This window comes from Pholcus phalangioides, unplaced genomic scaffold, assembly GCF_987345545.1.
Source record: "Pholcus phalangioides strain wild (caught in Gottingen) unplaced genomic scaffold, Ppha-v1.0 ptg000009l_1, whole genome shotgun sequence".
In the NCBI taxonomy this organism is placed as follows: Eukaryota; Metazoa; Arthropoda; class Arachnida; order Araneae; family Pholcidae; genus Pholcus; species Pholcus phalangioides.
Genome location: NW_028301602.1, coordinates 42,767,077 through 42,780,757, shown reverse-complemented (window position 1 = coordinate 42,780,757; position 13,681 = coordinate 42,767,077). Strand labels below are relative to the sequence as shown.

Here is a 13,681-nt window from a genome sequence, read left to right as displayed (position 1 = left end):
CTAACCTTAGGTGGCATCAATACGCAGCATTTACCTCCTCATCCACGGTGTGTGATAACACGAGTCTATCATCTATCTATCAGTCGCGTTTGTTTTTAAGAGTGATAATAACAACAATAAAATAACGGTAGGCAGGCAAGGCCTTTTTCGTACAGTAAAAAAGAAGGCCTTCAGTTAGTTTGCTTCTTTTTTTTTTTAAAGGCTTTCTCAAGCCGTACGAAGGTTAAAAGAAGAAGAAGAAGTAAATAAAAAAAACTATCCAGAATGACTTTGCAGAGCGTTGTCATGGCAACTGAGCATCGGTCGATAGCAGACTGAAGATCGGCTGGATCACACACACACACACACACAAAACCGAGCTCTAGCAGCATTTTCGTTTATTATTACGCGACTGTTCGCGCAACTCGGTTGGATCGGATTCTCGTTCCTCTCCGCCACTGTCTACTTTACTGTGCTCTCTCTCTTCTCTCTCTCTCTCTCTCTCTCTACTACAACAACAGTAATAGTGAAAAAAAAACTGCAGTCCTGCAAGTAGTGCCGGCATAAACATTCGTGCATACGCAACGGTCTCATTCAGTTGCCGCATAACGGAGCTCCTCCGGAGGAAAATGATGATAACACGTCGGACGTCACCACGCTGATCATAGTCCGATTTTATTTACGTATTAATTTATATAATTTCTTTTTTTTTAGATATAAATCCCAATCGTTGCTGGAATCTCCATTGAAATGGAAGAAGAGAACTATATTTTTTTCTGTGTTATCTGAACTCTAGTCATCGATCTATTTGGTGATAACTAGTGACGTCGATTAACAGAAACATAATAACAATATAAAGTTATCAATTTTGGATATATCCGTGTTGTGCTTCCCCCCGTCATTGTGAACGTCGACATAGCGACGGCTAAAACTTCTCTTACGTGATTATTTTTAGTTGGGGGTTTTTTTTTCTTTGCGATCATGACCGTCTCGATGTAATTTAGAATTCATCAGTCATCATGTGGTTTGTTTACTCCGTGCTTCAGTGAATTTTCCTGCACCGTGTAATCGAGGATATCACCGTGAGGTTTTTTTTTTTTTTCAAACACGAATAGAATTCAGCATCTTCGGGGTGATGGTATGAACTGTTACGTGATAATTTCTAAATGTGGAATTTAGGCACGATATTTAGAGAAGAAATTCCATAAAAACCCGGAGATAAGTCACGTTTCCATGATGTTGTCGTTCAAGCTACCGCTCCTGTTCTGTCCGGCAGAGTTGTCATCTCGTCATATCGTCTTGAAAAAGAAGCGGCTTATCCTCTTATTATCGCCGAGTAGTGTCAGCAATTAGTACGTCATACTATTGCTTAGAGTGAAGAAAATGGCAAGGATATACCTGATAATTTTGTGTCACGAACTAATAGGCCCTAAAAAGAAAAAAATGCAGTACTTGAGCGATCCTTGCCCCTGATTGGAGCTTTGTTAACGTTCGGAAAATCCCGGTTGGATTATCATTATGTCACTGATTAGGATACGAGTGCCCATGGCTCGGCCCTTGATGAGGTGCAACTTCAAGAGGTTGGTCAGGACTATGCCGTCGATCCTGTTGCTGCTGTTCGTGTTCTCGCTGATATTCGTGACCCTGATGCAGATAGCGATCATCCACTCCAACCGGAGGAGTCATTACGGCTCGCACAGATCGGAGTCGCTGAACGCGACGACCCTGGGGACGCATCCCCTGCCGCAGGTCTACAGTAGCAGCACGCAGAACGGCGGCAGCGGCGTGGTATCCAAGAACAGTCAGCCGACGAACCCGACGAAGAGCCGGCACCAGGGGAGGATGGCTCTCAAAGTCGAAGCGTACCTGGACAAGGCAGCTCCTACCGTCGAGAACAACGTCCTCATCCTCCAGAACTTGGCCAACGCGGTCCGCATCAAGCACCTACTGCACTCGATGAAGTCGATCGCCGAAAGTTGCGCCTACCTACCATCCTCGGGTACACACGATAGTGATAGCCCGATAGAGACTACTGTGTGGAACGGTTCTGCAAAGGCCGTTCAAAGAACTCACCCTAGCACGGTTCATTCCGGACAGAGAGACGGCAGTTTCAGAACTACAGTTCAACGCGAATGTGTCTTGCGTACAGATACTGGGAATACAGTTCACGAAGATGAACTGAGAAGAAAACGCACGTGTCCCTCTGTGCCACATCTCGGTAAGTCGAAAAACTATTCAATCTATTTTTCCGTTAACTGAAATACAGTCAAACCTACCTTACAACGAACTCCAGGGGATTCGGGAACTTCCCCAGATTTGGTTCGTTCTATCCGATCTAATAAGAGGACAAATCTATGAAGGTGCCAAAAAACTTCTGCAATGTATATAGAGGTTCGCTATAATTAGGTTTAACTGTATTACATATTCATCTTTCTTCGTGTTATAGAGCTGAGTGGAAACTTCCTTACTGCAAAATACAAGAGGGCCGCAGATTTGGTTCGTTATATCCGATCTAGTAGCAGGACAAAGCTATAACAATTTGCAAAAAATTTCTTTCGCTATACCCGGAGGTCTGCTATAATTAGGGGTTTGACTGTATTGCATATTCATCTTTTATTGTATTATCGAGTTGAGGTGATCTTGTAATTTGTGGTCTGTTGATGCGAACTCTCAAACAATCATCTTCACATTAAAAGTGCAATGCATGTTACGAGGTGCTGAAAAACTTTCGAACTTATTAATGCAGTGCTTATCAAACTTCTGCGACCACTGACTCTCTTGCCATAGTCGTTCCTCCACGGCTCCCCAGAATAGTCCAGTCGGCAGTAGATATTCTGCACCCACAAGAGAACCACCTCAAAGCACTGAAAACTGGAACACACATCAATATCGCCACCACGCTGCGACGCGTCCCGTATAAAGGTTGGCGACGGCACTAAGAGCCGCGACGCATAACACTCTGAGAACCACCGTATTAATTCGTTCATCACTGCTTCATTTATAGGATAAGCCTTTGATTTCTCTGAAGTGTACGTCATTGCTTATGTAGGGGAACGTTATTCCCTAGCTGAGCCTATCGATGTTCGCCTACATAGCGTTTAGTAAGAATTAGACTTTAACCTCACTATCTCTCTGTGCACAATCGTTACTGCTATGAGATCATGGTAGGTGAAGTTATGGGCCAGTGACAATGTACGAGACCCAGTGCGAAGATATTCAATTGGTGTAACTCTACTCCATATGTGTATGAATACCCCCCCCCCCCCACACTAGTCAGAAAAGCCGACCGAGTATTCTAACCTTTGTTCCTTAGTTATTGTTAACATTTTTATAAGAAAATTAATGGAGGGGGGGGGGGGGGGAGGAGAGGAATTGCTTATAACTCCGGGTATAAAGATATATTTTTGATAAGACGTTATCTATTAGAAAAATGTGTAACTTGTGATCTTGAAACTTTTTTGGTAGCTCCTATCTCCTGTCTGTCATAAAGATTCATATAGACCAGCTCTTGAAATCATAGAATTTCAATCTGAGGCTTGATTAGCAATTTAAGTGGTTTTTGAAATTTCCCCTGATCCGCACCATGAATGTAGCAGTGAAAATGACTAAAACCCCTGCAACTTCCATGCGTTTTTCAAGAAAAATATTTTTTTTTCCGATTTTGCTCAGGTGATAAGTGTTTTCCCCTCACCCCCAATAACGAAAAATAATAATAATGATAAAAAAACAAAGAAGAGAAAAATACTTTCATCTTTCTATGTTATCTATACTACTGTATGCATATTCCTATACTATCCCGAAGGAAAGAAAAAAAAACACCGACTTTCTCCTTTCTGTTATCAAACTTTCAACAAATGCTGACTCCGCCCACTGACTGTTGATCTGACAGGTGGTTGGGGGGGGGGGAAGAAGGAAAGCATGCTTGCGATCAAAGCCCTTTGTACAGAGATAGTTGGGCTCGGCATTGTCGAAATAAGAGGGTTTTAAGGACGCGAAAATGTCTCGTAATTTCCGAAATACAAGGTATCAAGATATCTCGTCGTTGCCACTGTAAGAATTAAGCTGTATCATTAAGGAAATACTCATTCAATGCATTTGTATTTAGTGGCGTAGTGAGTGATTTGCACAATTCTTACCTCTATCTAAAAGTCTGACCCACATCGTTAGAGAACCGCCAGCACAAAAAGAGTTTGAGAGCCACTGCTATGATCTAATGAGTATAATTATGACTATGATATAGTCTATGCGCGTATATTGCGAAACATGTAATGTAATGTATTCTAACAGTGGAAAGACGCGTGAAACAAATTAATTATAAGATATACAATTTGAAATACGCTGAATCACGCTAAAACGCGCTGTAATCACCACAAGCTCTTAGACTACAGACATTTCTATTTATGTCGGAGGGGGGGGGGGGAAATGACATGACAGTTTTACAACAAACTACTTTTGTTACGCCATCAAACAATCTGTCATTGTTTTTTACCCCTTTTATCTTATACTAGCTGATACCCGGCGACGTTGCCCGCCCCGTAAAAAATTTACATATATATAGCTTAATAATTATATCTTAATGAAAAAAATTTCTGCATCAAGTAAAAAAAAATTACTTTTATTTTTAAATATTTTAATTAAAATCTTCAGGCAATCGCTTGTGGATACACAATATTTTTGTTTGTCCATCTGGTGTGTAGATGTACAAATTTTTTCTATTACCAACACGTGAACAGATGACGAAAAGGTGTCCGTGTGAAAAACAGGGCTCAAGTAAGTTGATACCTGCCACTGCTAACGACTGGCCTTGCGCTTTGTTGATTGTCACGGCAAAAGCTAATGAATCGGGAACTGTAATCACTTGAAAGTGAATGGCATTTCTTCGATGATAATTGGGATACGTGGAATGAAGACTTCTTCTTTTTTCACATCCAGTTAGAATCGTTGCTTCAATGATGCAATTGTGAAATTTCTTCACGCAGAGTCTGGTGCCATTGCAGAGTCTCGGTGTGTCCAGATTTCTTAAAAGCATTATTGGTGCTCCGACTTTGAGGGTCAAATTGTGTGGTGGCACACCCGGAATATGCAAAGGAGTTCAGAAATTCTGCAGGATACAGAACTAAATGTCTGTGCCGTGTCTGTGACAGTGTCAACCGATTTGTAAGATGTGGAGTCTCCTGGAATAATTTTTAGGATTTTTTCGTTGATCTTGTTCACACTGTCGTTTTTCGGTGCCAGAATCGCTCTCAGAAAGCCACTCATGGTTTTGGTCATTTTGTTGAATGTTTGGGAAGACTTTGTCTGCAAGTTCTTGAACTGAGTTTATATATATAATAACTGGCAAAATCCATTTGGGAACGTTATCAGTCCAGTGCTTGGGTCTACGGGAATTCTTCCATTGCCAAGTTTGATCAACTGATGTGAAAATGATAGCAGTGCCGAGTCATTTTGCAGTTGACCTCGCATGTTGGTGGATAATGATAATTTTTTAGCTTCGTGCCAGAGTGTTGAGGCGACCACCGATAGACAGAACCTTCACTTCCAACCCATCTCACTAATGGCAGTAAATTGCAATGTAGCGATATGGCCAGAGTTGGTGTTTGGTGAAGTAGAGTGCTGATGATTTGAGGCAAGCATTGAGTTCATCAGCTGGCGTAGAACATTTTTATTCCCTGTTTTATCGTCGTAGTTGTTGTTCTCTGTTGTTAGTGACGCCATATGTCCAGCTTCTACAGCGAATATTATTCAAACTCCTTTTAAGCACTTTTTAAATTGAAACTATACCTCAACGATGGGTGGTTGATGAGATAAAGGCCACATTAGCACTTACAGGACACCCTGTATACATGCAAGCAAAAATATCTGGCGCTTCCAGGGTTTTTTTTTAATTACTGGGAGTATTGGAAAAGAGCCAAACCATTATAAAGGAATAAACTGTAATGATGGCAGTGTTAAAGATGTGACAAACCATTGTAAAGACATATATTCACGTCTGAAACGCATTGTTGGGAACCACGGTAACCAAAGTAAACGTTCCGAAAGTGATTGTTGAGGCCCCCAAAACCATTGTTGCCCGACAGTTTTTCGCCCATTTCGGGCATTTGCCCAGCTCTGACGAACTTTTAAAGTAGCCTACGGCTCAATCCCGGTCCTGTTTGGTATATATGCAAAATCTGGCGACGATCGGTCTAAAACTGTAGATTTGTATAAAGAGCATACATACATACATACATACATACATACATACTTTCACATTTATATATAAGATATAAATGTGAAAGTATGTCTGTCTGTATGTATGTATGTATGTCTGTTCTTTATGCAAATCTACAGTTTTATGCCGATCGTCGCCAGATTTTGCATATATACCAAACAGGACCGGGATTGAACCGTAGGCTACTTTAAAAGTTCGTCAGAGCTGGGCAAATACCCGAAATGGGCGGAAAAACTGTCGGGCAACAATGGTTTTGGGGCCTCAACAATTACTTTCGGAACGCGTTTACTGCGGTTACCGTGGTTTCCAACAATGCGTTTCAGACCTGTATATATGCCTTTACAATGGTTTGTCACACCTTTAATTCTGTTATTATAACAGTTTATTCCTTTATAACGGTTTGTAACTTTTCCAATCCTCCCAGTAATTGAAGAAAACCCGGGAAGAGCGCCGGGTATTTCTGCTAGCCTATATACAGGGTATTCTCCATATAGGCTAGCCGTTATCTCATCAATCGCCCACCGTCGAGGTATAGTTTCAATTTAACAAATGCTTAAAAGGCGTTTGAATAATATTCGCTGCACAAGCTGGACGTATGACGTCGCTAACAACGGAGGACAACAACTACGACGACAAAATTGGGAATAAAAATGTTTAACGCCAGCTGATGAACTCAATGCTTGCCTCAAATCATCAACACTCTGGCACGAAGTTAAAAAATTATCATTATCCACTAACATGCGAGTTCAACTGAAAAATGACTCAACACTGTTATTATTTTCACGTCAGTTGTGATCAAACTTGGCAATGGAAGAATTCCCGTAGAGACCGAAGCACTGGACTCATTACGTTCCCAAATGGATTTTGCCAGTTGTTAAACTCAGTTCAAGAACTTGCAGACAAAGTCTTCCCAAACATTGAATAAAATCACCGAAACCATGAGTGGCTTTGTGAGAGAGCGATTCTGGCATCGAAAAATGACAGTGTGAACCAGATCAACGAAAAAATCCTAAAAATTATTCCGGGAGACTCCATCGTGTCAACCGATTTGTAAGATGACATGACGATTGACAATCGGCAGGCAGTTCTGTATCCTGCAGAATTTCTGAACTCTTTGGATATTCCGGGTATGCCACCACACAATTTGACCCTCAAAGTCGGAGCACCTATAATGCTTTTAAGAAATTTGGAGACACCGCGAGACTCTGCAATGGCAGCAGACTCTGCGTGAAGAAATTGCACAATTACATCATCGAAGCACCGATTCTAACTGGATGTGCCAGACGTCTTCATTCCACGTATGGGGTCATTCAAGTATTACGTCAGCATCGAGGGGGGGTTTGGATTTGCTGACTTTTGATGACGGGGCGGAGGGGGGCGGTTTGAAGGTTGCTTACGTCATCAACCACCCTTTTTGAAGATATGAAATATTCTAAGCTGCTGACGAAATTTTGCTAACAGGGGGAAGGGAGGGGGGTCAGTGTTTTGCTGACTTTTGTTGACAAGGGATCAAAAATGGCTGAAAATCTGCTTACGTAATACTTGAATGGCCCCTATCCCAATTATCACTGAAGAAATGCCATTCACTTTAAAGCGATTGCAGTTCCCGATTCGTTTAACTTTTGCCATGACAATCAACAAAGCGCAAGGCCAGTCGTTAGCAGTGGCGGGTATCAACCTACTTGAGCCCAGTTTTTCACACGGACAGCTTTTCGTCGCGTGTTGGTAATCCCAAAAATTTGTACATCTACACACCAGATGGGAAAACAAAAAATATTGTGTATCCACAAGCGATTGCCTCAAGTTTTTAATTAAAATATTTAAAAATAAAAGTAATTTTTTCTTACTTGATGCAGAAATTTTTTTGATTAAGAACTAATTAATAAGCTATGCATACACACATTTTTTACGGGGCGGGCAACGTCGCCGGGTATCAGCTAGTACATTATATAGTTAGGAATTTTTCTCATGCGATACCAATGAATACCTTTGAATATGGTCTGAGTATGTTTTTCTCATGGCGTCCACCAGAGGGAGGTTAACAAGGCTATATCGCGTGAAGTTCCTGGGGCAGCACCCTCGTGTATTTATAAATTCTTACATTAGAAATTTACTAGAAAATCTATGATAAATACAGTTTCTCGATGCTTATTATGATCATGGACAATGTTATCATTCAGGTATTGTTATCACTTTTGCAAAGGATGGAACGGACCAATATCGGGTCAATTTTTGGGCACACGGGGCCTATATAAAAAATCAATTTTTATATTTCATCAACTGTACAATCCCCTTGAAACATATATGACATATCTGAGAACTACACGTTATTTGGAAACTTTTTCCTAATTGGAAGTATACTTCTAGGATCAACGGTTCGCCAGTAAAATGCCATACCCCCGTGTTTGCTATGCACCCTGTATATAAAAACACCGTTGTATATATATATTATTCCATCGAGCACATCTTTAGAGCTTCCCAAATTGAAATCATCGCACTGAATGGACCACGTAGATATTCCCCGCGGGATTTCATCTATAGATGTGAAGAAAAACGATACTTTAATGATATATTGATAAGGTTTCCTCTTTCCAGACGTATCGGGTAAATATCATGAATTCCCTGATATGTTTGCTGTTTTTTTTGGCGTAAACATGTTTCGAAATTCTCGCAATTTAAGACTTTTATTTTCATATGCTTCGCTATATACAGTCGACGCTCGTTATAACAACCGCCCTTCGTTCCACGGGAAACGGACATTGTATTAGGAGGTCGTTACATCGAACGTTTTAAAAAAAAATTCTAAAAGTTCCGCTTCTCTAGGAAAATATATTTTATTAACGGGATAAAAATCTTCTATTTTGTTATAATATGTTTATGAAAATGTATCTGCCTGAAAAAATTTACATGTATAGTACATTATGCACACATTGTATTTACGAATGCACTTCTTACGGTAAAAACCTACATTTATTGTTTACTGCATGCAGCAAAATAATAAGTTCACTTGCCTGTATGTACTCCCATTGAGAAATTAAGTAAAACATGAGAAACAAAATTTAGAAAAAAATTGAGAGACCAACCACATGTAAAGCAGTGATTCCCAACGTGGGCGTTAACGCCCCCTTGGGGTCGATGGAATGTTCCATTGGGGCGGTAGAAGCTACGGATATAACATAGGACCCTATGGGTTAGATTGCGTTGGGGGACGGTGGGAGAAAAAAATTTCTGAAGAAGGGGGCGTGTTGGAACAAAACAGGTTGGGAAACTATGATGTAGAGGAAGTGGGATTGAGCCACTATGTGTGTGAAAAAAATAAAACACAACGGTAAGCAAAGTTTCCAGTGATGTCGCAAGTTAACATGGGCGGCCGAGCTTAGCTGCTGAGTCTTTAAAAACTCGAAAAACCGAGTAATTAAAAAAACCGTAATTGACTAGTGTCTTGATAAAAAAAAATAATGTTCAATCAATAGAAACAAGTGCTGTGTGTGGAGGGAAATACAACCATACGAACTGTGTGTGGCAATTTAACGCCATGTCGTATAGTAACATAAGAAAAAAGAATTGAGCATCGGGAAAATCTTTTTCGATAGTGTAGGCGTATAAACTCCTAGGTGAATTTTCGAAAGTGTTCTCATTGAATTCAAATTACTTTTCTTTTTCTTCACGCATGAAGAAGGTTGTCTCTATTGCGACATTTGAATGAAACAAATCACGTCTACCTACATGGTGGAGGGGAGAGAAATGAATAGTCATGATCTTTTGTTCTAATACTTCGTGTAATACGAATCTGCTACATGTGTGCAGCTAGCGTGTTACGCGAAATGTGCGTAAGTTTTATCTAAACCGGTTTTAACTTTTTTTTCGCTCATGGCTCCCTTTAAATCAGGCGCTTTCATTCTTGGACACGGCGCGGGCCGCATTTGACATTTTGAAGAAACTAGTGGGCCATTGAGCTATACGTATGCTATCAAAGAGCTCGGTGGGTGGCCGGCCCGGAGCCTTGCAGGATCACAGTATAGGCTACTACTACTACTACTACTACTGAACCGAACATGCACCTCATACACATTCCTCTTCGGAATTTCTAACGAATCGGCACATGTCGGAATGTCTGTTCTGAGTGTATGCTTGGCCATAACGTATTTATGTTGTAGTGTTGCGCTTGTTTCGTGTTCATGCTGCCATCTGGCTTCCATTTTCTGAAGTAAGGATGGAAATGCTTGAATTTTCATGTTTTTTTTTGTGAGTATCGTGTTGTAGGCTTGCCTGCTCTCTGCGGAGAGACTTTTCAAACACATTATAGGCTACTGCTGAGGGCGTCGAAAGTGTTTTACGCCTGTGGGTGTTCGGCTTCAGTTCGATGCATGAAAATCATATTCAGGGGTGGGAACTCTGCGCCAAAATTAACATCTGACGCCATCCTGCTCCAATAGTGTATTTTCGAAGTTTTCTGCGCCAAATAGACAAAATAGCGAATTTTGCTTCAGCATGCTCGGAATTTCGGAAAGGACGCCAAAACAATTTTTGTTCCTGCTCTCTGCGAAACGATTCTTTCCGAGAAGAGAGCGTGTTATATTCCTCCGTACTTTTCAGCACCACCTCCTCGCATCTTCTGTAGTCGTGCTATCTCGTGACCTTGAAAAAATAGTTGTCTCTGTTGGAAAGTAGTTTGACTAACACTAAGTTTGACTAAGTACAGTGTTGGGAAAAAAAAACTCGCGGGCTATATGTAACCATGTGTGCTTATCGCCCTTCGTAAGAAATACAGAGACATTTTTTTACATTAGAACGAAAATTTTCAATCAAAAAAAATTTAATATTTATTTACCCTTCGTTGCTTTACCCCAATACAGTTTTTTTTAAGTGCTACACAAGAATGCCGAACCGATAATTCATCTGGTCTCTCGTTGAAAGAGTTGCCGGAAGTTCAGAGAAGTTTGGGAAATTAGAAAGTGGGTAGCGGATTTTTTTTTTTTTGAATCGATTTGAGAATTTTCACGGCAAGTTCCCGCGCTCGACTTTGACCTTGAAAATCGGATTGGGATAACTGAGGCTCCATATATAAACTATCGACCCCTCATCGGGCTTTCCATCGCGAAACCCCGATACTAACCGAAATCGTGCAGCTGAAAATGGTTTGCAATGAATGGTCTTTCAGCTTTAAAGCGAAAAATGTGAGTCAGTTTCCGTTTTCAAAAAAAGAAAAAGAAAAAAAGTCGCCACTCTGCGAGCACAGCAGAAATTTCTTACCGAGCACAACTCAGGTCTATCACCACCTACCTATGGGCGATTTTCTTACCTAGTGAGTTGTGCCAGAAGTGTAACTGTGTGTGTACCTAACAGTCTGAGTGCGTATGTAGTGTCGTGTTTGAATTTTTCAGTGATGCTATCTAAAATATTTTAGAAGTGAAGTGAGTGATGTGTTATGATTGAATTACATTTGTACTGTTTGTAGGTCTATTGCTCTCTGTGGCGAGACTTTTTAAAAAGGAAATCGGCGCACATTCTCGCCTTCGGAACCACAGAAAACTAACTTCAGCCAACCACCATTGCGGGGGTTCGAACCCGGGTCCTCGCGCTGCGAGTACGTCACTCTGACCACTCGTCCACCACAGCGGCAGCAGGGATAGCTATAGTCGATCATCATTACGTGAAATCCCGCTGTTTCGTGAAAAAAAAATGTTCATTCCGCGAGTAAAAGAGTAAGTGCACCGAATTACGAATGCTAATTTAACAACTTAGCCGAATAACGAATGTTAAATCGCTGATGTCGCCAAATAACGTGTTAAATCACTAATATCACCAAATAAAAAGTGCTTGCTGAATCGCCAAACATAGTATTGAATCTTCCGAAATTCTCCCCATTTTGCAACAATTTCTTTCCGAGTATAAAAAAATTGAAAACTTTCAGCCTATTCAAACTACTTCTGTTCCAGACAGCAAATAGTGCCTTCAGTAAGCAAAAAGTGTGTCATCTTAAATAGAGTGGTGTGAAAAATTTTATGACAGCCACTCACATTCAAACAAGGTGTCAAAAGCCTTGAAACACCAAAAATAAAAAACAAGCTGATGAAAAGATGTTTGATAACAAAAAACAATGCAGTTGTTTTATTTTGAAAGGGGTGGGGGGTAACGAAAATATTCTTGTAAGTTAATTTCGCTGCTCCAATTTATAAATATCTGCTCCAAAACTGCTCCGAATCCTATATTTTGCTGCTCCAAAACTGCTCCGAAATGTGTGGACTTCTCGTCACTTCCCACTACTGCATATTTTCAAATAAATGTTGTAGTGTGCTTGATCTCTTCTACAGAATATTGTGAGCGAGCGAGCACCCAATGTGTTTACGTAACAGAAACTCTGCGATCACGATGCCTTTGAGTGCGCCACCGTGGCGTTTCAGTGAAATATCTAGGTGTCCTAAATATCGCTAAAGACATCAAACGTGAAACGGAGTTGCTAATGCTGAGATGTGTACTTTCTAAAATACCAAAAAAAAATTGGTAAAATGTGGTTTTTTTTTGCCACGTATATTCGAATATACACTGGACCATAGTGAGTTAAAAGCCCTATCGCTTCGTTCGATGTATGGATTGTAATTTTATTCCAAAAAATACCTCCCGGCAAATCGTTTGGGAATCACTGCTTCCTTTAGATTTTCATGAAAATGTGTAATTTCTCAATAGAAGTGCGTTTTATTTTGTCGTAGCATAAATTCATATATCCTCTGCAAATGTTTGTCAGCTGTAAATGACAGATTCAATGCCGGTCACGTGCGTGAGCTCCGGAACACTTCCTTTGGTTTACACTGACTCTGTGATTATCTCCAATCTTGAATTAGTGGTCATCAATCTCGGACCCAGTGATGCTAAACGACGTCATTACGTATTTGCGTCCACCCCCCCCCCTCTCTTCAAAACATCGCGCTAAACATAAATGTTTACAGTAACGACGCGCCATTTACGCGACAAACATGCATTATCTTACGGTCTGAGCGAATATTGTTACAACGTGCAGTGGAGTTTAGAGATTTCTAGCTTTGGCCTGCAAAACATTTCGCTAAACCAGACCGACGAACAACGCATGCGTTGATGAGAAGAGCACGTCGGTTGTGGTGACTGTCGTGTTTCATCTAACGAAGGACGAGGTTTTACGTATTCGTGCGTGTTGCACTCTCGAATACATCTTACCGTGATACTATTATTACAGCTCGTCTCATCAAGGCATTCAAAGTTAAGACACACTGAGAACGATTCAACGGTATCTTCTCAGATGTGAGTCAGTATCCACCACCACCATCATCACATGGAATTAGACGCTCGACAAAATTGTGTAAAAGATTATCCCACAATCATTAAAATTAAGATGTTCATATTCGAGAGAAATTTCGCGAACGCGCGAGTTCCGAGTAAAAAGGTTTCGCCGTATTCGAAATTTTTCCTCGTTAAATATAATCTCAAGGGTTAAAATTTTGATGTATTACTGCTCAC

General features: G+C 40.7%; 1 protein-coding gene across 1 annotated transcript in view; it reads left to right on the top strand.

The window, feature by feature from the left end:
- The first annotated feature begins 334 nt into the window (after positions 1-334).
- LOC149083108 (beta-1,4-N-acetylgalactosaminyltransferase bre-4-like) overlaps positions 335-13,681 on the top strand; it is a 92,630-nt gene continuing 79,283 nt past the window's right edge. The window contains exon 1 of the mRNA XM_089236247.1: positions 335-2,197. Within this exon, the coding sequence (XP_089092373.1) occupies positions 1,498-2,197 (700 nt within the window). The 5' untranslated portion in view covers positions 335-1,497. The remainder of the gene's footprint in view (positions 2,198-13,681) is intronic.